The sequence below is a fragment of the Salvelinus namaycush genome, chromosome 31, assembly GCF_016432855.1.
Source record: "Salvelinus namaycush isolate Seneca chromosome 31, SaNama_1.0, whole genome shotgun sequence".
Taxonomy (NCBI): Eukaryota; Metazoa; Chordata; class Actinopteri; order Salmoniformes; family Salmonidae; genus Salvelinus; species Salvelinus namaycush.
In genome coordinates this window covers 8,358,973-8,383,233 of record NC_052337.1, presented here as the reverse complement: position 1 = coordinate 8,383,233, position 24,261 = coordinate 8,358,973, and the positions used below count along the sequence as shown (strand labels likewise).

Below are 24,261 nucleotides of genomic sequence, written 5' to 3'. Positions count from 1 at the left end.
TTTAGAAAAGACACAAAGGCTAGTATTTGAAAATGTACATAGTTTATTTCAGTGTTGGGAAAACCAGACATCTTCAGAATAAACAAGATAAACACCACAATACTGTAAACAATTATAATACATTTCTTTGGAATCAGACATTAATTAATTTAAAAAGGCAGGTAAAGAGCATTTCATATTTCCTAAAAGAGAGGACTATAGGGATTTTCCATTGAACATGATTGTAGCATTGTCAAGCTTTGTAAATATCATTAAGACCATCAGAATATAAGGCATATCAGACCTTATATAAAAGTAACATTAAACCATTTACATTGTCAAGCAACAACATTTTTTGTTTAAAGTCAACATGTGTAAAATGTCAGACAAAAATAGGAAGTTAAAGAAAAAGGCACACTTTTTGGGGATGAGTCTCTACTCATAACATGTCAAATCATTCCATTGGCCTCTGCAAAAACCAATTAAATCAGCAAAAGAGTTTCTCTTTGCTATCAGATAGTCACTTTCTCTGATAGTAAATGACCAGCACATTATTACGTTTCAGTGACACTAAATTCATGATTCTTGTTACATTTGAACCATAACATAATAAATATATGTAAAAGTTTGAAATGTTGTTAAGACTAAACTCTGATAGGAAAGCCCAACAATGTTTCATTACATTGAAATACATGGGCATATAGCAGTGAACAGGAAAAAACATAATACGTTGCTGAACATTCAGTCAGTGCATCATAAAAGCTTTAAAAGCATTAAATGACAAAACATTTTATCTTAAAGAGTGCAGAAATGAAAAGGCATAATTATGACAAACAAACAACGAAGGCATCAAGTTTGTTCAAACACTAAAAATATTATTTGATTTGGCATCACTAGACCTACCAATAGCAGTTTTAATTTAATAGTGGTTAGAATACTGTACTTTAGCAATAGGCTAAAGGTCTAAAATTAGAAATATGTGCACTTTGACCAATGTAAAAAAGTTGGCAGTTTGATGCTTGACTATTGAATACAATGTTTTGAACACCATTTAGGCTGTCAGAAATATTATAATTAATACTGCAGCCCCATGAAGGAGTAAGATCATTTGACTCTCATACTGAACAGAATTCCCCCTCAACGGGGTCATACGGGGGTCAGAGGTCAACAAAGATAAAAAAAGTCACCAGGCACAACACTCAGGGGTCATGTTTCCTTTTCTGCAGGTTCCAGGAAGGGTGTTTGAACTCCACCCTGTGGTGCAAGGCCCACCGGGCATAGATGGCCTTCTCGGTGATGAAGCGATGGCCGCCACGACTTGCGTGCTCGTGCATCCGGTACATGCGGCACTCGTCCATCCGGCTTCCCTCGTAGTAGTGGTAGGGAGCAACACTGTGATCGGCACGGCTTCAGAGAAGCATGAAAGGGGTGTGGTTAATTGTCATACACAGCCAATCAATCCCAATAGCTCTCAGAACAATGTGGTGTAACACAAAACAGTGTAATATAAGGCAAGTTGACGGCTAGTTCAGGGTTCCTATTTATTTTATTCAAATTTAATTCATCTCAAAACAGAATAAATGTGCTATTACACCAGAATAAATGTGCTATTAGACAGGTAGTTTCCTCCACATCTTTTTCAAATAACTCACCTGCAGAAGTTATCGTCGATCATCCCATAGACGTGAATACTGTCACACATGTCCATGGCCAGGATCATGGTGAAGAAACCAGTGCTGAGAAAAGCACCTGAATTCATTCTGAAACGGAGAAAACTTATAATAATAAGAATAGCAGCATAACCATCTTGATCGTGTTCATTTTGGCACCAAACTGAAGAAAACAGACTGAAAAAGTAATAAACTACCTGGACTTGACCCTTGTACCCTAATTAACATGACCCCTGAGTGCTTGGCGAGGCCATTTTTTTACCTGTTTTTCCCTGTCTCGTTCTGAAAAACACTGTCACAGTACTGGATCTTCTCCCGAGTCACCATGTACATTTTGACCTGCGGGTACTTCGTGGCCATCTTCATCAAGGCATTAAAAACACGCCCTTTCCCATCCTGCCTCATGTTCCGCTCAGGACCCCAGAACACGTAGGTGGTGTCCGCAGAGTGCCTGAAGTAATAGCTCTCATTTTTAATCAGCAGTGGAACACTGGTGTGCGATACGACCCTCAGACTGGTTCTGCTCCCAACGTCCCTCTCATAGCCCAGCGTGGGGGCGTTGTTCATGCGGATCACACACCCCATTTGGTCAATCTCCTCTCTGAGACCTGCCCCCTGCATCTGGCCCGAGCTGGACACCAAGGCACACTGGAGGCAGTGCATCTTCAAAAACTGGAGGGAGAGAATGGGCATAAAATCACATGAGGTGAAAATGTATTAATGTGTTTAAATCAACATATAGTTTGTGTTTCTTTCTAGCTGAAGGTGTTCGCAAGTGGAACAAGGCATGGGTTGTGTTCATTAGGCACCAAAAACAATATATATAATGAAACAGGGAGGGACTTACCTGGGCTTGACCAATAGAAATGCCAATTTTAATTCTCTGTTGCAAAACACAAAGCAGACCTCTGCAAATCAACAGCTCACCTGATCCCTCCTGCCAGGGGTGATCCTGAGGTATCCTTGGAGACCAATGTTGACCATGCTGTTGGACCCATCTGATCTGGTCATGTGGACGTACCATAACAACACTGACAGTGTTACAATAACTAGACAAATCCAGTGGAATCTCTGTGGACATCAGATGAACAGGCTAAAAAACTGTAGTCAGTGTGCATAGGAAGTAAATGTTACTGTAATAATGATGAGGAGTATGAAACAAGATGTCATGTTTACCTGAGACTTCATATCCATTAGAGACCTCTGGCCCCGCCCCAGATGGATTTCATCACAATTGGTGGGAAATAAGTTGGGTATCTCACCTGTTGAATAAAAACGTCTACCGTTAATTTGACAACTGATGTTTAATCAATAGCACATTTAAAACCAGTGTAGGGGGTTAACTTCAGTGCGCATCGTTCGAAATGACTGACATGATAACCAATCGAACCGCGTTAGCGAGCTAGTTAACGTTAACTATCATCATGACCAATATTTTGCCATAACATGGTGGCAGCTAATTCAGTGCCAAAAAGGACATCAATTAACAGAAACGTTGACCAAACGAATAACCGACTGTCTGTAATTATTATAATACGTCAACATGGAATAAGAAGATACATGTTAAGCTAACTAACCTAGTATTTTCCTTATTGTGAGTGATGGTGTTACTCATATTATGTTCCGTCAGTGAACAGAACCTGAATAGCTTAGTTCCTGATGGTGTACGTCATATTGGACACATTTTATTACTGGAAAGATATTTCAGAGAATGAAAAATGTAACGAATACAATGCAGTAATATAATGATTTAAAAGCATATATCCCCATCTAAAAGTTAATATTATGGAAAAACTCATTATTTCTATCCTTTATTAGAGTTAACTTGCAGAATTATATATAAAAAGGCAAAAAAACGCATTTTTATAAGCACAGATGCGTGGTACAATCATTGACTTGAACTAGTTATAATTAAGAGGCATTACAGTGTTAGGGGCATACTCTTCAAGACATCCCTTTCATCATACTCCCGAGTGGCGCAGCGGTCTAAAGCACTGCATCTCAGTGCAAGAGGCGACACTACAGTACCTGGTTCAAATCCAGGCTGTATTACATCCGGCCGTGATTGGGAGACCCATAGAGCTGCGAGCTACCCTGGGTAGGTCGTCATTGTAAGTACGAATTTGTTCTTAACTAACTTGCCTAATTAAATAAATGAGCAGCAGGCACATTATCTTTCTTGGTTGCATCACTAACATTTGTAGCATTTTAACCAACGCTAACCCTAACCTAATTATCCTAACCTGCTACGTTAATTATCCTAACCTGCGGAGTAAGTTTTCCTAACCTGCTCCGAAATGTCAATAGCACTCGCCAGCATGTAATTTCCTAAAAAAAGGAAATTAGTTACTTCTGGTTCGTTCAGCCATTCCAATGGAGAAAATGAATGCGAAAAGAATAGGGGTTGGGGATAAACGCCGAAACTAAGGTTAACGCAGGTTTAGGATATCTCATACGTTTTGTTATATGAGATAATATTAGTCAGTTAGCATGATCTTTATGAATTATGATGTCTTTTATGTGCTTTAAAAAAAAACTACATAAATGCTTCAAAATTCACAAAAAGCAACGTTAGCTGATGAATATGTCATTACTATTGCTCTCTATTCTGGTTAATTCTGACATAAACTGCCGTTATCCCATCTGATGAATATGGCATTACTATTGCTCTCTATTCTGGTTAATTCTGACATAAACTGCCGTTATCCCATCTAGTCAAAACCCACCACCACCAATACGAACACCAGCACTGGGAACAATTTATGTCCATACACTACACTTAAGACAGGAGTAGATACTTATCTCACAAGACATAAAACAAAAATAGCTTTTTATGCAAAGATCCAACTCTGACAACACAATTGTGTGCACAAAACCTATGCTAAACATGTGATTACTTTAATGCTATTGATACATTTTTGGATGAAACGTTTTGACTTTTCACCTAACTTTTGCCATGGAACAAGCAAGAGTCAGGCCCCAATCTTTGATACGATTGGATATCCAATGTACACCCTCCTCCTTCCTCAATTGTGATTGACCACAACAGGAACGCGCCCGCATATACTCAACAGACATTGGTCTTCCATGGTATCAATTACAAATGTGTCCGCCCTGAAGCAAATATCACAGTAGTGTGTGAAATGCGGCGCTGAATGTCCTTCTACAGCTCTTTGGATGCGCAATGTGCATTAGTAGCTTTTGGATGTAGTTATTCTATGAATTATTGTGTTAGGTATCTTTTTTTTTTTTTTTTATCCATAAAAGGGTTAGCAATCTCTTGAATACACGGTTAGACAGCTTTTAGTAGTCCATCGGAGACCGTTGACTGAGTGATCTGACAGCCAGGCCGGATTGTAGCCAGCAGTAGCTGTCAGTGGGCGAATCAAAGTTCCTAGCTGGCTAACTAGCATGTTCGGCTAGTGGGGTTGGTCAGCAATCAGGACAGGTTTGTAATATTCCATTCGCAGCCAAAACCGAAGAGACCTTTGATGTTACAAAGCTTATTGTCAAATATGATAACCCTTGAAAGTTGTGAACCTGCAGGAACGGCTTGTCAGCTAGCATGATGCTAATGCTACTTTGGCGCTAGGCTGTGAGGGTCTCTGAGTTAATATTTGGTCAAAGTAAAAAATAACGTTAAACATGTTTAACTTCTAGAGGAAGTCTACTCATATTTAGTTGGTCGTGCTTCTTTGATGCTATGCTGGCTAGTAACTAACGTTAGCTAGCTAGCTAGGAGTGTAACTGCAGCTGTCGTGGTGGCCTGTGCAATGCCTGTGTGTCTACTTCACTCTGTTCTCGATGCTTTTGGGGTGTTACATTATATAGCCTGAGACGATGTTATGTCACAGTTAATTTCAGTTCATTACATATTTGTGTAGTAGTCAGATTTAGCTATCACTGATCGATATCACTTCATTGTAGCAATGATGACAACAATTCACATTCCCCCTAGGTTTGCACGGATCGAGAAACATGGTACCTTTGGAAAAGTGAAGAAGAGAGACGGGGCACCAAAACCAGTGTGGACAGGACTCCGGTACACTGGTTGCGGCTACAGTCTGAAGCTGGACCAGAGGGACCCACCCAGACTCAGAAGTGACTGCCCAATTACGACCAGGCACTGTGCTGGCTGGCTGGTCTCAGAGCAGAACAGAGAAGGAAGCCCCTTAGGAGGTTGATGTAAAGGGGTTGTTGGAGGCTCTGTGGGCATTCTACTTAAATGTCAATCAGAAGAGCAGAAGGGATGTCCATCGCCCAGGCCTTGGCCATGACTGTGGCCGAGATCCCCGTGTTTCTCTACTCCACCTTTGGGCAGGTAAACAATGTTCCCCAAGACACTTTCAAGTACACTATTGAATATGTTTGTAAGAATCTGCTCCTAAAACATTGCAAATAATGTTGCCCAAAAAACAGCATAAGTTTGTTCTTTATTAGCAAGTAACTGTTATTTGCAATCTCCCCCCCATATTTGACACACAGAAGATACATGTTTGATACATAAGCATGTATGCTTCAAGTTGTTTTAGCTTGTTGTGACCACTCACCCAATCTCTTTTCCTGTCAGTCCATATTCTCTCAGCTGAAGCTTTCTCCCAGTCTGAAGAAGGTGCTGTTCGCCACAGCTCTGGGGAGTGTAGCCCTGGCCCTCACCGCCCACCACATGAAGAGACGCGGCAGGAAAAGGAAACAGGCAACAGCTGCGAAAGATGAGCAGAAGCAGGTGGGAATACCAGAGGCATTGATCCGGTCAGGGAGACCGTCATCTCTGAGGAGAGGTGAGTTTCACTTCAATGTGATTACTGGTGGATTCAATCAGGCTGTGGAATTGGCTCATCATTTTGTTGATGTGTTTGTTGGTTGGCTGATTGACCTCAAGGAAGTAAAACGGGGGCCTCCCGGGTGGCGCAGTGGTCTAGGGCACTGCATTGCAGTGCTAGCTGCGCCACCAGAGTCTCTGGGTTCGCGCCCAGGCTCTGTCGCAGCCGGCCGCGACCGGGAGGTCCGTGGGGCGACGCACAATTGGCATAGAGTCGTCCGGGTTAGGGAGGGTTTGGCCGGTAGGGATATCCTTGTCTCATCGCGCTCCAGCGACTCCTGTGGCGGGCCGGGCGCAGTGCGCGCTAACCAAGGGGGCCAGGTACACGGTGTTTCCTCAGACACATTGGTGCGGCTGGCTTCCGGGTTGGAGGCGCGCTGTGTTAAGAAGCAGTGCGGCTTGGTTGGGTTGTGCTTCGGAGGACGCATGGCTTTCGACCTTCGTCTCTCCCGAGCCCGTACGGGAGTTGTAGCGATGAGACAAGATAGTAATTACTAGCGATTGGATACCACGAAAATTGGGGAGAAAATGGGATAAAATAAAAAATTAAAAAATAGGAAGTAAAACTGATGAAGTCAAGTAAGTTGGCTTGTTGACACGCTGGTGTTTCCATAAGGCTGTGTGGATACTGTATGTGAAAGCTGTTTCAGCATGATCACGGTTAGAATACCAGTTATTAATGTGATCAAAATGCCTTTTTGATAGAAGTGTTAGCTAACAGCCTTGTTTCCGTCCCAGGTGGGCCGTTTCCCGGGCGACAGATGATGAGCCCCAGCACACGGAGCAACGAAACCATGAGCGGCATCTCTTCACTGGCTCCCAGCAAACACTCAAGCTCCTCCCACAGCATAGCCTCTGTACGTTTGACTCTCCTTACTTTCTATCACTCAAATGAAACATTTTTCATATGCGCCGACTATAACTGGTGTAGACTTTAGTAAAATGCTTTCTTACAAGCCCTTCCCAAGGATGCAGAGTTTAATAATACTAATTAAAAAATAGTAACAATAGTAACACAAGGAATAAAATCCTCCCACTCTTCTCTGCAGATCCTCTCAAGTGCTGTCAGGTTTGATGGAGTGTCGCTCCACAGCTATTTTCAGGTCTCTCCAGATGTTAGATTGGGTTCAAGTCCGGGCTCTGGCTGGGCATTCAGAGACTTGTCCCGAAGCCACTCCTGCGTTGTCTTGGCTGTGTGCTTAGGGTCATTGTCCTGTTGGAAGGTGAACCTTTGCCTCCAGTCTGAGGTCCTGAGCACTCCGAAGCAGGTTTTCATCATGGATCTTTGCTCCATTAATCTTTGCCTCGATCCTGACTAGTCTCCCAGTCCCTGCTGGTGAAAAACACCCCCACAGCATGATGCTGCCACCACCATGCTTCACCATAGGGATGGTGCCAGGTTACCTCCAGATGTGATTTTTGGCATTCAGGCCAAATAGTTTAATTTTGGTTTCATTAGACCAGACAAACTTGTTTCTCATGGTCTGAGAGTCTTTAGGTGCCTTTTGGCAAACTCCAAGCGAGCTGTCATGTGCCTTTTACTGAGGAGTGGCTTCCGTTTGGCCACTCTACCATGAAGGCCTGATTGGTGGAGTGCTGCATAGATGGAGAACCTTCCAGAAGGACAACATCTCCAGAGGAACTCTGGAGCTCTGTCAGAGTGACCATCGGGTTCTTGGTCACCTCCCTGACCAAGGCCCTTCTCCCCCGATTGCTCAGTTTGGCTGGGCGGCCAGCTCTAGGAAGAGTCTTGGTGGTTCCAAACTTATTCCATTTAAGAATGATATGGCCACTGTGTTCTTGGGGACCTTCAATGCTGCAGAACTTTTTTTTGGTACCCTTCCCCAGATCTGTGCCTTGTCACAATCCTGTCTCGGAGCTCTACGGACAATTCCTTTGACCTCATGGCTTGGTTTTTGCTCTGACATGCACTGTCAACTGTTGGACCTTATATAGTCAGGTGTGTGCCTTTCCAAATCATGTCCAATTAATTGAATTTACCACAGGTGGACTCCAATAAAGTTGTAGAAACATCTCAAGGATGATCAATGGAAACAGGATGCACCTGCTCTCAATTTCAAGTTTCATAGCAAATATGAAATGTATATACAGTGGGGAGAACAAGTATTTGATACACTGCCGATTTTGCAGGTTTTCCTACTTACAAAGCATGTAGAGGTCTGAAATTTTTATCATAGGTACACTTCAACTGTGAGAGACGGAATCTAAAACAAAAATCCAGAAAATCACATTGTATGATTTTTAAGTAATTAATTAGCATTTTATTGCATGACATAAGTATTTGATCACCTACCAACCAGTAAGAATTCCGGCTCTCACAGACCTGTTCTCCACTCATTGCCTGTATTAACTGCACCTGTTTGAACTCGTTACCTGTATAAAAGACACCTGTCCACACACTCAAACAGACTCCAACCTCTCCACAATGGCCAAGACCAGAGAGCTGTGTAAGGACATCAGGGATAAAATTGTAGACCTGCACAAGGCTGGGATGGGCTACAGGACAATAGGCAAGCAGCTTGGTGAGAAGGCAACAACTGTTGGCGCAATTATTAGAAAATGGAAGAAGTTCAAGATGACGGTCAATCACCCTCGGTCTGGGGCTCCATGCAAGATCTCACTTCGTGGGGCATCAATGATCATGAGGAAGGTGAGGGATCAGCCCAGAACTACACGGCAGGACCTGGTCAATGACCTGAAGAGAGCTGGGACCACAGTCTCAAAGAAAACCATTAGTAACACACTACGCCGTCATGGATTAAAATCCTGCAGCGCACGCAAGGTCCCCCTGCTCAAGCCAGTGCATGTCCAGGCCCGTCTGAAGTTTGCCAATGACCATCTGGATGATCCAGAGGAGGAATGGGAGAAGGTCATGTGGTCTGATGAGACAAAAATATAGCTTTTTGGTCTAAACTCCACTCGCCGTGTTTGGAAGAAGAAGAAGGATGAGTACAACCCCAAGAACACCATCCCAACCGTGAAGCATGGAGGTGGAAACATCATTCTTTGGGGATGCTTTTCTGCAAAGGGGACAGGAAGACTGCACCGTATTGAGGGGAGGATGGATGGGGCCATGTATCGTGAGATTTTGGCCAACAACCTCCTTCCCTCAGTAAGAGCATTGAAGATGGGTCGTGGCTGGGTCTTCCAGCATGACAACGACCCGAAACACACAGCCAGGGCAACTAAGAAGTGACTCCGTAAGAAGCATCTCAAGGTCCTGGAGTGGCCTAGCCAGTCTCCAGACCTGAACCCAAAAGAAAATCTTTGGAGGGAGCTGAAAGTCCGTATTGCCCCGCGACAGCCCCGAAACCTGAAGGATCTGGAGAAGGTCTGTATGGAGGAGTGGGCCAAAATCCCTGCTGCAGTGTGTGCAAACCTGGTCAAGAACTACAGGAAACGTATGATCTCTGTAATTGCAAACAAAGGTTTCTGTACCAAATATTAAGTTCTGCTTTTCTGATGTATCAAATACTTATGTCATGCAATAAAATGCAAATGAATTACTTAAAAATCATAATGTGATTTTCTGGATTTTTGTTTTAGATTCCGTCTCTCACAGTTGAAGTGTACCTATGATAAAAATTACAGACCTCTACATGCTTTGTAAGTAGGAAAACCTGCAAAATCGGCAGTGTATCAAATACTTGTTCTCCCCACTGTATATACATTTTCAAAAATTTCTAAACCTGCTTTCGCTTTGTCGTTATGGGGTATTGTGTGTAGATTGCTGAGATTTTTATTTAATTTTAGAATAAGGCTGTAACATAACAAAATGTGTAAAAAGTCAAGGCGTCTGAATACTTTCCAAAGGAGTACCAGATCAGTGTGCAGAGGTACGAGGTATTTGAGGTAAATATGTACATGAAGGCATGGTAACGTGACTAGGCATCAGGATAGAACATAATTAGAGTAAAATAAAGAACAGAGTAGACTCAGCAAATGATGTGTAAAATTGTGTGTCAGTGTGTGTGAATATAAGTATGTGTGGAAGTGTCAATGACGTGTGTGTGTAAAGTCAGTGTAGATAGCCCGGGTAACCATTTTTTAATTGACTATTTAGCAATCTTATGTCTAAGAAGATTTATGCATTGGGGGTAGAAGCTGTCTCGGAGCCTGTTGGTCCGAGAGTCGATGATCAGGTGCCAGATGATAGAGTGAACAGTCTATGGCTTGGGTGGCTGTTGTCTTTGGCAATTTTTCGGGCCTTTCTCCGCCTGATATAGAGGTCCTGGATGGCAGGGAGCTCAGCCCCAGTGATGTGGATGGGGGCGTACTCTCCCCTTTCTCCTTTAGTCCACGATCAGCTTCTTGGTGTTACTGACATTGAGGGAGAGGTCGTTGTCCTGGCACCACACTGCTAAGTCTCTGAGCTCCTCCCTGTAGGCTGTCTTGTTGGTGATCAGGCCTACCACCGTTGTGTCGTCTGCAAACTTAATGATGATGTTGGAGTCGTGCATGGCCACGCAGTCGTGGGTGAACAGGGAGTACAGGAGGGGACTATGCACACGCCCCTAAGGGGCCCCTGTGTTGAGGGTTCACGTGGCGGATGTATTGTTGCCGACACTCACACCCTGGGCCCGGCCTCTCAGGAAGTTGCAGAGGAAGGTGTTCAGTCCCAGGGTCCCTAGCTTGGTGAGTAACTTGGAGGGAACTACAGTGTTGAACGCTGAGCTATAGTCTTTGAAGAGCATTTTAACATAGTTCATTCTGATTTCACTCTTCTTCAGTGGATCCTTTACCTCACTTAACTCTTTTTAGATCCTTGTGGTCCATGGCCCCTCAAGATTTCAATTTGTTAATGTCTTTTTGTTGTCACAGATGCGAGTCCCGACTTCTCCGAACCAGTCGGCCAATCCGTCGACTCCCTGGGAGGCAGAGCCTGTGGAGGAGGAGTCGGGAGCCATGGGGGACGCAAACGCAGAGAACCTGTACATCATTGGTAATAATACCCCTTCATGGATTCCCTCAAAGATTCAGCGAAGGGGACTGTACATAGCAAACTGAGACAGTGTTTGGTGTGCTTTTACATTTTTTGTCATTTAGCAGACGCTCTTATCGAGAACGACTTATAGGAGAAAATAGTGTTACGTGCTTTGCTCAAGGGCAGATTCTTCACCTTGTCGGCTCATGGATTCGAACGAGAAACTTTTCAGTTACTGGCCCAACACTCTAAACTCTAATGTAGGCTACCCGCCCACCAATGGGGAAAAGTATTTCTGAAAGTGGAATTAGTTCTTATTTGACATTCAAAATAACTGTTTGGCTCAATGAAAGGGGCTATGAGGACCCTTGGTAGAGGAAGAATAGAAGTGGGACATTGATATAGAGCATCTGACTATGCTGTATTTCTTGCACTGTTAGTTTTTCCATTAACACCTGGACAAAGACATCTCTGTAATTCAGCTAGACTCAGTTATCTTTCCTCGACAACCAAACACCTGGGTGGCCTCCCAGCACGTAGATGTCATTATCAAACCAACCTGGCAGGATAGCATTACTCATCCTGTCATTTTACGATGCATCATAATACTAAGAACTGGCATTAAGCTGTGGTTGTGTTCCATTCTCCCTACTGTATTTTCCCCTTATGTACAATCGCTCTCTCCCACTCATGCATGTAAAGAAACACTGGATTGATTTAAGCATCGGCTTTACAAGTGCACTGCACACTTTGGTGGAAAGGGTAAGGAATAGGAACAGACCCTAAGGTCCCCCTCCCCTAGCAGGAATGCCGTTCTTCTTGATTCATTTGTAATTCCTGCTTTTCTGGCATTTATCATTCATATATTATTGAAACTGACCTATCCCTTAGCCAAAATCCCAGATGTTCTATGTTGTCCTGATCACATCTCTCCCCTCCCCCAGGCATGGAGCTGTTTGAGGAGGCCCTTCAGAAGTGGGAGCAGGCCCTGAACATCCGGCACCGCACCCACTCCAATGCCTCCAAAGCCAGTACCAGCCTAGCCCTGGAGGGGGCAGCGGCCTGCCCCAACCTGCCCACGGTATGCCACAGAACTATCGCACACTCAACGGTACGGTACACTTTTATTTATCCTTTATTTAACCAGGTGAGTCCCATTGAGATATGCATCTCATTCTCAACTGAGCCCTGGTCAAGAGCAAGCAGCACTCACAAATCCACCTAACATTACATAAAAAAATCGGAGGGCGGGCTCATTGTAATTGCTAGAGTGGAACTGAATGAGCCCATCGGATTTCTTCCTCCACCAGCCTCTATTTCCTTAAAGATTCAGAGAAAGGATGGGCAACTCCAGCCCAGGTGGGCCACTGTGATTTTGAATTTATCATCTAATGTAGTAATTTTTGTTTGTTTTCATGGTTTCAGTCTGAGTCGCATAACAAGGTCTTTGCCGAGAAGTTAGAGACCCTCCTGCACAGGGCCTACCACCTACAGGAGGACTTTGGCGCCACCATTCCCCCAGATAGCCTGCTGGCAGACTTTGGTAATTAACATGCTACGATAGTGCAAATCTGTTGATTTTTGTTGTTGTTATTAGCATGCAGCTAGTGCAAATATGTTGACAGTAGCTTTAGCATTTATCCATAATGGGTAATTTGGCTTACATAGTCCTTGTGTTGTGGCTCAGACTGTTTGCTTTGTCGTCCTGTCAGAGAGTGAGGGAACACTCATCCTGCCAAACTTGGAGAGTAGAATGCGTGAAGACGACGCCACTACTATCACTTCTGACGATTCCTTCTTCTCAGCGGCAGAAGTTAGTTTCTTTCTCTCTCATTCACTCACCCTATCACGCATGTATTCTCTCTCCCTCACACACACAATCTCTCTCATATGACTATCATGTATCCTATTATGATCTTGTGTTGAGCATTGTGCCTCTCCCTCTTTACTCTGCAGCTGTTTGACAACCTGTCTCTGGAGGTGTGTCAGCCTCTGAGGCCCGCTGCTCTTTACGACGAGGCTTTGTCACTGGTCCAGGATGGCAGCGTGCCCTGTCGAGAGCTCCGGTAAGGACTAGCTAAGTACTGGACCTGGGTTAAAATAGTAGCAGTATTGGGCCTCCCGGGTGGCGCAGTGGTCTAGGGCACTGCATCGCTGCGCCACCAGAGTCTCTGGGTTCGCGCCCAGGCTCTGTCGCAGCCGGCCGCGACCGGGAGGTCCGTAATTGGCCTAGCGTCGTCCGGTTTAGGGAGGGTTTGGCCGGTAGGGATATCCTTGTCTCAACGCGCTCCAGCGACTCCTGTGGCGGGCTGGGCGCAGTGCGTGCTAACCAAGGGGGCCAGGTGCACGGTGTTTCCTCAGACACATTGGTGCGGCTGGCTTCCGGGTTGGAGGCGCGCTGTGTTAAGAAGCAGTGCGGCTTGGTTGGGTTGTGCTTCGGAGGACGCATGGCTTTCGACCTTCGTCTCTCCCGAGCCCGTACGGGAGTTGTAGCGATGAGACAAGATAGTAATTACTAGCGATTGGATACCACGAAAATTGGGGAGAAAAGGGGGTAAAAAAATAAATAAATAGTAGCAGTATTTTTTTGAGTGCTTGATTGAGTGCCAGATGGGAGAGGTTTGGGGTTTGTACTTTTTGGACTATTCCATAGATTCTAAGTATTTGGAAGAAAACAAATACTACTATTTGTTTAGTTTTACTCACAACCATATTTCCGTTAAATGAACTGATAACTTCGCATTTCTGATTTCCATCTTTTTCCCCCTTTCCGTCCCTCAGAACTGAGCTGCTAGAATGCTACGGCGACCAAGACTTCCTAGCCAAGCTCCACTGTGTGAGACAAGCCTTCCAGGTCTGAAAACCTTACTGAAGATGACTTATTGGTACAGTTGAAGTCGGAAGTTTACATACACCTTAGCCAAATACATTTAAACTCAGTTTTTCACAATTCCTGACATTTAATCCGAGTAAAAATTCCCTGTTTTAGGTCAGTTAGGATCACCACTTTATTTTAAGAATGTGAAATGTCAGAATAATAGTAGAGAATTATTTCAGCTTTCTTTCATCATTCCCAGTGGGTCAGAAGTTTACATACACTTAATTAGTATTTGGTAGCATTGCCTTTAAATTGTTTCAGGTAGCTTCCCACAATAAGTTGGGTGAATTTTGGCCCATTCCTCCTGACAGAGCTGGTGTAACTGAGTCAGGTTTGTAGGCCACCTTGCTCGCACACACTTTTCCAGTTTTGCCCACAAATTTTCGATGGGATTGAGGTCAGGGCTTTGTGATGGCCACTCCAATACCTTGACTTTGTTGTCCTTAAGCCATTTTGCCACAACTTTGGAAGTATGCTTGGGGTCATTGTCTATTTGGAAGACCCATTTGTGACCAAGTTTTAACCTCCTGACTGATGTCTTGAGATGTTGCTTCAATATATCCACATAATTGTCCTTCCTCATGATGCCATCTATTTTGTGAAGTGCACCAGTCCCTCCTGCAGCAAAGCACCCCCACAACATGATGCTGCAAGCATCACACTTTTTCCTCCAAACATAACGATGGTCATTATGGTCAAACAGTTCTATTTTTGTTTCATCAGACCAGAGGACATTTCTCCAAAAAGTACGATCTTTGTCCCCATGTGCAGTTGCAAACAGTAGTCTGGCTTTTTTATGGCGGTTTTGGAGCAGTGGCTTCTTCCTTGCTGAGCGGCCTTTCAGGTTATGTCGATATAGGACTCGTTTTACTGTGGATATAGATACTTTTGTACCTGTTCCCTCCGGCTTCTTCACAAGGTCCTTTGCTGTTGTTCTGGGATTGATTTGCACTTAATGCACCAAAGTACGTTCATCTCTAGGAGACAGAACGCGTCTCCTTCCTGAGCGGTATGACTGCTGCGTGGTCCCATGGTGTTTATACTTGCGTACTATTGTTTGTACAGATGAACGTGGTACCTTCAGGCATTTGGAAATTGCTCCCAAGGATGAACCAGACTTGTGGAGGTCTACAATTTTTTTTCTGAGGTCTTGGCTGATTTCTTTAGATTTTTTTTAGATTTAGAGTTTGAAGGTAGGCCTTGAAATGCATCCACAGGTGCACCTCCAATTGACTAAAGCGATGTCAATTAGCCTATTAGAAGCTTCTAAAGCCATGACATTTTCTGGAATCTTCCAAGCTGTTTAAAGGCATAGTCAACTTTGTATGTAAACTTTTGACCCACTGGAATTGTGATAGTGAAATAATCTGTCTGTAAACAATTGTTGGAAAAATGACTTGTCATGCACAAAGTAGATGTCCTAACCAACTTGCCAAAACTATAGTTAGTTAACCTTTCTCGCCCCGGGGTTCCGCTAGCGGAACACCCACAACATTCCGCTGCCTTCGCAGCGCGCGAAATTCAAAAATATTTTTTTGAAATATTTAACTTCCACACATTAACAAGTCCAATACAGCAAATGAAATATAAACATATTGTGAATCCAGCCAACATGTCCGATTTTTAAAATGTTTTACAGCGAAGACACAATATATATTTATATTAGCTCACCACAATAGCCAAACACACAACGCCATTTATTCACCGCCAACATAGCTTTCACAAAACCCACAAATAGAGATAAAATTAATCACTAACCTTTGAACAACTTCATCAGATGACAGTCTTATAACATCATGTTATACAATACATTTATGTTTTGTTCGAAAATGTGCATATTTAGAGGTACAAATTGTGAATACGTAGCCATAATGCACCAAATTGTCCGGTGTAATTTTGGACAGTCACGTAATCTAACCAAAAAACTCATCATAAACTTTACTAAAAAATACATGTTGTACAGCAAATGAAAGATACACTGGTTGTTAATGCAACCGCTGTGTTAGATTTAAAAAAATAACTTTAGTACAACGTACAGCATGCAATATTGTGAGACAGCGCCCAACAATTCTCCGCCTTGTTGGAGCCAACACAAACCACAAAAATACGAAATAACATCATAAATATTCTTACTTTTGATGATCTTCCATCAGAATGTTGTGCAAGGAGTCCTAGTTCCAGAATAAATCGTTGTTTTGTTTTAGAATGTCCATTTCTTCTGTCGAATTAGCAACTTTGGCTAGCCATGTGGAGGGCACACGTCCAAGAACTCTTAGCGCATGGAACGAAAAATTCCAAAAGTCCCAATAAACTTCGAATAAACTGGTCAAACTCGGTTGAAAATCCAACTTTATGATGTTTTTCTCATATGTATCCAATAAAATCCGAGCCGGAGCATTTCGTCGTGTATACCTAACGCATTTCAGAAGACAATGTGAGGTTCCCTAGTGCGCAGTTGAATACTGCCAATAGAGCGGACCTGTCACTCCAAGCTCTCATTCGGTCTCACATCAAGCTAGACACCCCATTCAACATCCTACTGCCTGTTGACATCTAGTGGAAGGCGTATGAAGTGCATACAGATCCATAAATATAAGCCAGTTGAATAGGCAGGCCCTGACACAGAGCCCCATTTTCAGAATTTTCACTTCCTGTTTGGAAGTTTGCTGCCAAATGAGTTCTGTTTTACTCACAGATATAATTCAAACAGTTTTAGAAACTTCCGAGTGTTTTCTATCCAATAGTAATATGCAAATTGTATGATCTAGAACAGAGTACGAGGCCGTTTAATTTGGGCACGATTTTTTTCCCAAAGTGAAAATGGCGCCCCCTATTCACTAACAGGTTAACAAGAAATTTGTGGAGTGGTTGAAAAACAAGTTAATGACCCCAACCTAAGTGTATGTAAACTTCCGACTTCAACTGTATATGGATAATGTCTCTATGGATTTGATGTGACTAAGATGGGTCATCTTTGCTGAAGTCCACAGTGGTCAGTGGCTGTTGTTGTTTTGACAGGTTTTGTTGCTGGACGAAACTCACCGGACGTTCTTCATGGAGACCGGCAAGCAGATGATCACAGGACTCATGACCAAGGCAAACAAGGTGGCAACACTAACCTAGACAATACAATGTAACTTTATTGTCCGTTGACATGGATTTTTTTTTTTTTTAATTTGCTGTAAGTTCTTTCATTCCCACCGTACACCGGACAGACCGTACACCGGACAGACCGTACACCGGACAGACTGCTCCTCACCAACACTCTTCTTCTCTATGAACATGTTACTTTGTAATGAACTCCTCTGATTGGCTTTTTTATTGAGTTGGTTGTGTTCCTGTTTCACCTGTAGAGTCCCAAAGCCTTCCTGGAAACCTATGAGGACATGCTTCTCTACACCCAGAGAGAGGAGACCTGGCCAGTCAGCAGGATGGAACTGGAGGGGCGAGGGGTGAGACACTATTTTCCTTTTTCTTTTTTTCCCCAAACATGAATTAAAGTGTTTGTAGAGATTCTGGTGATTTTTTTAAGGTATTGTAGGAAGAATCAGTGTCTATAAATCACTCTGGATAGACTGACTTTAGTGCCTGACAACTCATGAACTCTCACGTTTTACATGTGGCTTGAAGCTGGGCCATATTCATTGCAAACCAAACAGACTGATACAGGTAGACTACCATTTTTGTCTTCTACCAGTAAGAAAAACACTTGTTTTTCTATGGTGTGCCCTGATGAATATATGACCTATTTGTGTTTTAAAGCTCCTGACCTCGTATGATCTATGACCTTTACCAGGTGGTGGTTATGAACTTCTTTGACATCGTGCTGGACTTCATCCTGATGGATGCCTTTGATGACCTGGAGAGCCCGCCCTCGTCCGTTGTGGCAGTGCTCAGGAACCGTTGGCTCTCTGACAGCTTCAAGGAGACGGTGAGACAGACACCAACAATCCTATAGTCAACATGATCTTGTGATACTAGCTGTTACAACTGCAATACAAACACAACAAGCATTACACAGCATAAATATAGTTACACAGGCAGACATGAAAAACAGGGTCTATTGCATTCACTGCAACTATACCATTGGTTAAAATGTAATAAACCATACTTTGTGTGTGTTTCTCAGGCTCTGGCTACTGCGTGCTGGTCCGTTCTGAAGGCCAAGCGGCGTCTGTTGATGGTTCCAGACGGCTTCATCTCCCACTTCTACGCCATATCAGAACAGGTCAGCCCCGTACTGGCCTTTGGCTTCCTGGGGCCGCGACAGCACCTCAGTGAGGTGTGCACCATCTTCAAAGTGAGAATTTTAACCCTAACTTTTTGTCTCCAGTTTACTACTAGCAGTATTTAGAGGTCACACGTTTCTACTAATTTACTTTTTTTTTTACACGTGTGTGTGTCTCTGTCGGCGTCCTTCCTTCCGTCTGTCCTTTTTACCTTACATCACCAGTTTAATCACGCTGATCTCTACGATGCCTTAATCTCTCATATCATAATCCCTGTAGACAGTCTACCGAGTGACCTACCCAGTCTACCCAAATTCGACAGAGATTTTCAGGAGGGAAATTAATGTGGAAAACGAAGTTAGATTTTTCTTAAATAAATCTGCAAAATGACATCTCTTATGAGGACATTCCTCACCAATGTACTGAACTCAGTATTGGCTTATTTCTCCTTTTCTCTTCTCCTTCCCCAGCAACAAATAGTGCAGTACCTGAAAGATATGTTTGACCACGACAAGGTGCGCTTCACCTCGGCCCAGTCGTTAGCCGAGGACATCCTGAGCCTGTCCCACCGCCGCAGTGACATCCTGCTGGGCTACCTGGGCATTGACAGCCTGCTGGAGCCCAATGGAACTCTACCCCAAGGAGACACAGAACCGGGCCCCAGCCCCTCCAACCACCACTGAGACATGGGTAGAGTTCATTAGGGATGTTATGAAACGGGGAGGTACTACATGAATTTGTCCAATAAGAACATTGATTTTCATTTTCAGTTAGAAAGTGGTTTGCTACTGTGTGGCATAATGAATATGACCCTGTATCTGACTTAGTTGGGCTGGAATGGACTGGGTTGGTCAAAGCCGGACTTAACAGGCAAGATTTAGGAGGGTTGTTCTTCACATGCTTGAACTGCAGCATCACCCAGTCAGTCTGTGGTACTGCACCCTAAACATAACAGCCACCAATCGAACAGAACCCTACTTGTGTTGGACCTTACGTGAAAGAGGGATGTTTTTGTTCTAGCTCTCCCCTTACATTTTATCATCTGAGTTGAATCTGGAGTCGTATATCAGTCAATACTAGTAATCCCTTTTTCCCAATGTGTGAAGAATCAACAACCAACCGGCAAGAAAATGTTTGTTGTGTCTATGTAATGGATGTACTGTAAGTGTGTGTTCTGAGGGAGGGGATCCGAACCAATCCCCTCTTTATTATCCCGACACCCTTGGCCAATTTGAAGGCGTGCCCTGAGACGTGATGTCATAGTCTGCTGCAGGACTCGTTGCTTCCGTCTCCTCTATCCATTGATTGATCATCCATTTCATTTATCGTATTTATTCTAATCGTGTTAGGCGCCGTATTGATGAAAAAAAGCGCCTATTCATTCAAGAGAATGTGTAATACAAATGTCTAATACTGTACGTAAGGTCAGGCAGGGTATTGGACAGTCATCAACTTGTATGTACAGAAAAAGTGCACCGATATTCCTATCTTGTCCTCATACTTGAAATGGTCAGTATCGAGGTACTGTGGGGGTAAAAAAAGATGCCAAGCAGGGGGATACCACCCCAGAAATTCTAATAATATACTGTAGCATATACCTCTGTGACAAACTGACGTGTGACAATGCAGGCTGAATTTAGGTTACGCTTGGAGAACAGGAAATACACTACCGTTCAAAAGTTTGGGGTCACTTAATGTCCTTTTTTGTTTCCATTAAAATAACATCAAATTGATCAGAAATACAGTGTAGACGTTAATGTTGTAAATAACTATTGTAGCTGGAAACGGCTGGTTTTTATTGGAATATGTACATAGTTGTCTATATGTGTACATAGTCCCTACCGGCCAAACCCTCCCTAACCCAGACGACGCTAGGCCAATTGTGCGTCGCCCCATGGACCTCCCGGTCGCGGCCGGCTGCGACAGAGCCTGGGCTCGAACCCAGAGTCTCTGGTGGCACAGCGATGCAGTGCCTTAGACCACTGCGCCACCCGGGAGACCGCTAACGGGTTTTCTAATGACCAATTAGCCTTTTAAAATTATAAACTTGGATTGCCATTGAAACACAGCAGTTGCTGATAATGGGCCTCTGTACGCCTATGTAGATATTCCATTAAAAATTGGCTGTTTCCAGCTACAATAGTAATTTACAACATTAACAATGTCTACACTGTATTTCTGATCAAATTAATGTTATTTTAATGGACAAAAAAATGAGGACATTTCTAAGTGACCCCAAACTTTTGAATGGTGGTGTAGGATATCATGAACTGCTTTGTCAGTTCTGATGATTGTTGTCGAGTTGGGTGTGTCTGCATGAGTGTGTGTGTTTCCGATCGAGTGAAATTCTTATTGTCTGTAATCACGCTTTGTCTGTAAGAAACAGTGATACCGGTATGTACCGCACCTAACGGAGCAGGATGAGATGTGGTCTATCCAGTACATTTCTGCTGTTTTTGAGAAAAGCATTGTTTCTGGATAGCGCTTCCCACTACTAATATTCCCACATGCCCTCTGCTCTCAACAAAAGACAGGAGCGATACTACTTTACATGTTTGAATTCACAGCTACCTTGTACTGTGCGCTGTCACACATTTTGTTGAAATGGGGATTGTCAATGTACATTCAAATTTTGTGGTATAGTATGCGGTTATTGTGATCTTGATATAAGAGTTCAGTATATTGCAGCTGTGTATTCAGAATCGGCTTTGGGGCTGTCTTGTTAGCCTGGAATCCAAACTGTGAAATCCATATACAAAAGTATGTGGACACACCTTCAAATTAGTGGATTTGGCTATTTTAACCACACTCGTTGCTAACCGGTGTATAAAATCGAGCACACAGCCATGCAATCTCCATAGACAAAAATTGGCAGTAGAATGGCCCATACGGAAGAGCTCCGTGACTTTCAATGTGGCACTCTCCTAGGATGCCACCTTTTCAACAAGTCAGTTCGTCAGATTTCTGCCCTGCTCGAGCTGCCCTGGTCAATTGCAAGTGCTGTTATTGTGGAGTGGAAATGTCTAGGAGCAACAACTGCTCAGCCGAGAAGTAGTAGGCCACACAAGCTCACAGAACGGGTCCGGCGAGTGCTAAAGTGCGTAAAAATAGTCTGTCCTCGGTTGGAATGAGATGTTCGAGCATGTAGTGTATATTGGTGAAGTGAAACGATGATGAAACGGAGCATATCACTTTGGATTCCAGGCTTCTAATTGGCTCATTCATCCCCCCTCTTCTTCCCCGGATCTTTGCTGTAAATGAGAATGTGGTCTCAGTCAACTTACCTGGTAAAAGAACGGTTAAATAAAAGTCCTTTCTGTTATATCAAACTTGAAGCCTAACTTAAAATTACCTATTACTGTTTTTGGAGCTTTTCTAGTAACCAGTAGAGTTGAAACTGTCTTTTTTTTGGCACATGAAAGATCCTTCCTTTGCACTTTATTGGAAAAAATAAATTTAAACGCTCTTAACCCTTTATTTTTTTAATCAATAGTTGGATAGCGCGGTTGAGGCATAGGTCATTGGTAGGCCTAGTTTTAAAATGTTATTGCGCAATGAAAAGTACTGATGTTATTGGATATATTTAACATGTGTAAATGATAGCAAGGTTGAGGCTTTTTCCCTAGAAATGGCATTATTGAATACCCATTGTAAGATTGGCAGACATTGTGCCAGACAATGTATTAGATTGAATTCTTGGTTTTTGTACATGTGATTTGTTGGTCTAACTTGGGCAAGTTCTCTCTGACCTAGATTTGAATCAGATATTTCTATTGCGTTACTCGAATCAATTGAGTGACAAATAAACTGTCCTGCCTATTTTGGGTTCTCCTATGCTCCAATTACTATGAAATGTATATGAATCGATCAATACTTATCACATCCCAATGGGAGATTAATGCAATAGTTATGCGTTACTGCTCAGATACCCAAATGGTGGCCTTTGGGTTGTGAGATTAGTTTACTTTTCCTTCTCGGTTGAACCAACAATAGATATATATGTAGTATCAGAATCGCACTATCCTCAGCAGCCTTTGCATGTGGACTCTCGTCATACCTGTACTGCTGTTTGCGTCTTGTTAATGTGTCCCATCAGTCAGCATAGTGTTGGATTGCATTAGATGCCCTGTGACTTCCTTTTAATAATCTTAATTACCAGTAATTGTGGTATCAAAACTAGGAAAATGTCAACGCAGATTTAGTGAACGATTAACTGCTTAATACTGTTTACTCTACTGTATGGATTATACTTCAACTTCAAAATTCAGCTGTAGGAACTCTTATGTAAGCTGATGAGACAGGCCAGTTAACTCTTTGCTTATTCAATCTCTTAAGTCTGCATTGAGACATTAGTAGGTTTATTATTTCAAAATGGCCAAAGGAGAAAACTGAGTAAGACGTTTAAGTATGAAATTACTTGTTGTACACTAGAAGTGTCCTATTCATGCCTTTTGTGTCTTTTATTGTTGTGAAATTACAATGCCAGCACAAACTGAATGTTTTAGAATCTGCATATTTTTTGTTTTTTCTTATTAAAATGTATCAATTAGACTTTTCCCTATCAAATGAAAGTTGTGACTGTCTTTGGATTTTGGCATTGCATCACCTAAGAGATCCCTCAAGACATTAGTCAAGTGTGAATGGCAATTCTACTTCCAAATTTCTTTGCGATTAGCCTTTTGTACTGTACATTAAAGTATGGGGTCAGACATTTTAAGGATATCAAAGTTTGTCATGTGTGCCGAATACAACAGGTGTAGAGACCTTACAGTGAAATGCTTACTTAGACTCTAACCAACAGTGCAAAAAAGGTATTAGGTGAACAATAGGTAAGTAAAGAAATAGAAACAGTAAAAAAGACAATAACAGTAGCGAGGCTACATACACACACTGGTTAGTCAGGCTGATTGAGGTAGTATGTACATGTAGATATGGTCAAAGTGACTGCATATATGATAAACAGAGAGTAGCAGCAATGTAAAAGAGGGGTTGGGGGGGCACACAATGCAAATAGTCCGGGTAGCCATTTGATTACCTGTTCAGGAGTCTTACGGCTTGGGGGTAAAAACTGTTGAGAAGCCCTTTTGTCCTAGACTTGGCACTCCGGTACCGCTTGCCATGCGGTAGTAGAGAGAACAGTTTATGGCTGGGGTCTTTGACAATTTTTAGGGCCTTCCTCTGACGCTGCCTGGTGTAGAGGTCCTGGATGGCAGGCAGTTTAGCCCCAGTGATGTACTGAGCCGTACGCACTACCCACTGTAGTGCCTTGCGGTCGGAGACTGAGCAATTGCCGTACCAGGCAGTGATGCAACCAGTCAGGATGCTCTCGATGTTGCAGCTGTAGAACCTTTTGAGGATCTGAGGACCCATGCCAAATCTTTTTAGTTTCCTGAGGGGGAATAGGCTTTGTCATGCCCTCTTCACGACTGGCCTGGTGTGTTTGGACCATTCTAGTTAGTTGGTGATGTGGACAGTAGCTAAATATACTGAACAAAAATATAAATGCAACGTGTAAAGTATTGGTCCCATGTTTCATGAGCTGAAACAAAATCACAGACATTTTACATATGCACAAAAGGTGTATTTCTCTTAAATATTGTGCACATTTGTTTACATGCTTGTTAGCAAGCATTTCTCCTTTGCTAAGATAATCCATCCACCTGACAAGAGGCTGATTAAACAGCATGATCATTACACAGGTGCACATTGGGTTGGGGATTAATAAAACGACACTCAAA

The 24,261-nt window shown here is 43.0% G+C and overlaps 2 protein-coding genes across 3 annotated transcripts; one reads left to right on the top strand and one right to left on the bottom strand.

The window, feature by feature from the left end:
* Positions 1-20: 20 nt before the first annotated feature.
* Positions 21-3,284, bottom strand: st6galnac4 (ST6 (alpha-N-acetyl-neuraminyl-2,3-beta-galactosyl-1,3)-N-acetylgalactosaminide alpha-2,6-sialyltransferase 4). Of its 2 annotated transcripts, XM_038970359.1 has the most exons (6): positions 3,227-3,284; positions 2,826-2,911; positions 2,577-2,720; positions 1,912-2,321; positions 1,632-1,739; positions 21-1,386 (listed from the first exon to the last, which is right to left on the bottom strand). In XM_038970359.1, the coding sequence occupies exons 2-6, from the start codon at positions 2,841-2,843 to the stop codon at positions 1,179-1,181; spliced, it is 888 nt and encodes a 295-aa protein (XP_038826287.1). In that variant the 5' UTR covers positions 2,844-2,911; positions 3,227-3,284; the 3' UTR covers positions 21-1,178. The 2 variants fall into 2 exon arrangements, with proteins under 2 accessions (XP_038826287.1, XP_038826288.1); XM_038970360.1 differs by lacking the exon at positions 3,227-3,284 and having other exon boundaries at positions 2,577-2,652.
* Positions 3,285-4,780: 1,496 nt separating this feature from the next.
* Positions 4,781-20,457, top strand: miga2 (mitoguardin 2). Its single transcript, XM_038970828.1, has 15 exons — positions 4,781-5,097; positions 5,608-5,970; positions 6,220-6,430; positions 7,210-7,328; positions 11,314-11,434; positions 12,361-12,497; positions 12,842-12,959; positions 13,129-13,229; positions 13,373-13,482; positions 14,198-14,270; positions 17,313-17,399; positions 17,648-17,746; positions 18,091-18,225; positions 18,424-18,594; positions 18,994-20,457. The coding sequence occupies exons 2-15, from the start codon at positions 5,875-5,877 to the stop codon at positions 19,204-19,206; spliced, it is 1,791 nt and encodes a 596-aa protein (XP_038826756.1). The 5' UTR covers positions 4,781-5,097; positions 5,608-5,874; the 3' UTR covers positions 19,207-20,457.
* The last annotated feature ends 3,804 nt before the right edge of the window (positions 20,458-24,261 follow it).

Coding starts and splice junctions, on each gene's coding strand:
- st6galnac4 (XM_038970359.1), bottom strand. Junction 2,322..2,576: donor CCCCTGGCAGGAGGGATCAG/GTGAGCTGTTGA, acceptor CTCTCCCTCCAG/TTTTTGAAGATGCACTGCCT. Junction 1,387..1,631: donor ATCGACGATAACTTCTGCAG/GTGAGTTATTTG, acceptor GCTTCTCTGAAG/CCGTGCCGATCACAGTGTTG.
- miga2 (XM_038970828.1), top strand. CDS start 5,875: ATGTCAATCAGAAGAGCAGAAGGGATGTCCATCGCCCAGGCCTTGGCC. Junction 14,271..17,312: donor GTGTGAGACAAGCCTTCCAG/GTCTGAAAACCT, acceptor TTGTTTTGACAG/GTTTTGTTGCTGGACGAAAC. Junction 18,595..18,993: donor AGGTGTGCACCATCTTCAAA/GTGAGAATTTTA, acceptor CTCCTTCCCCAG/CAACAAATAGTGCAGTACCT.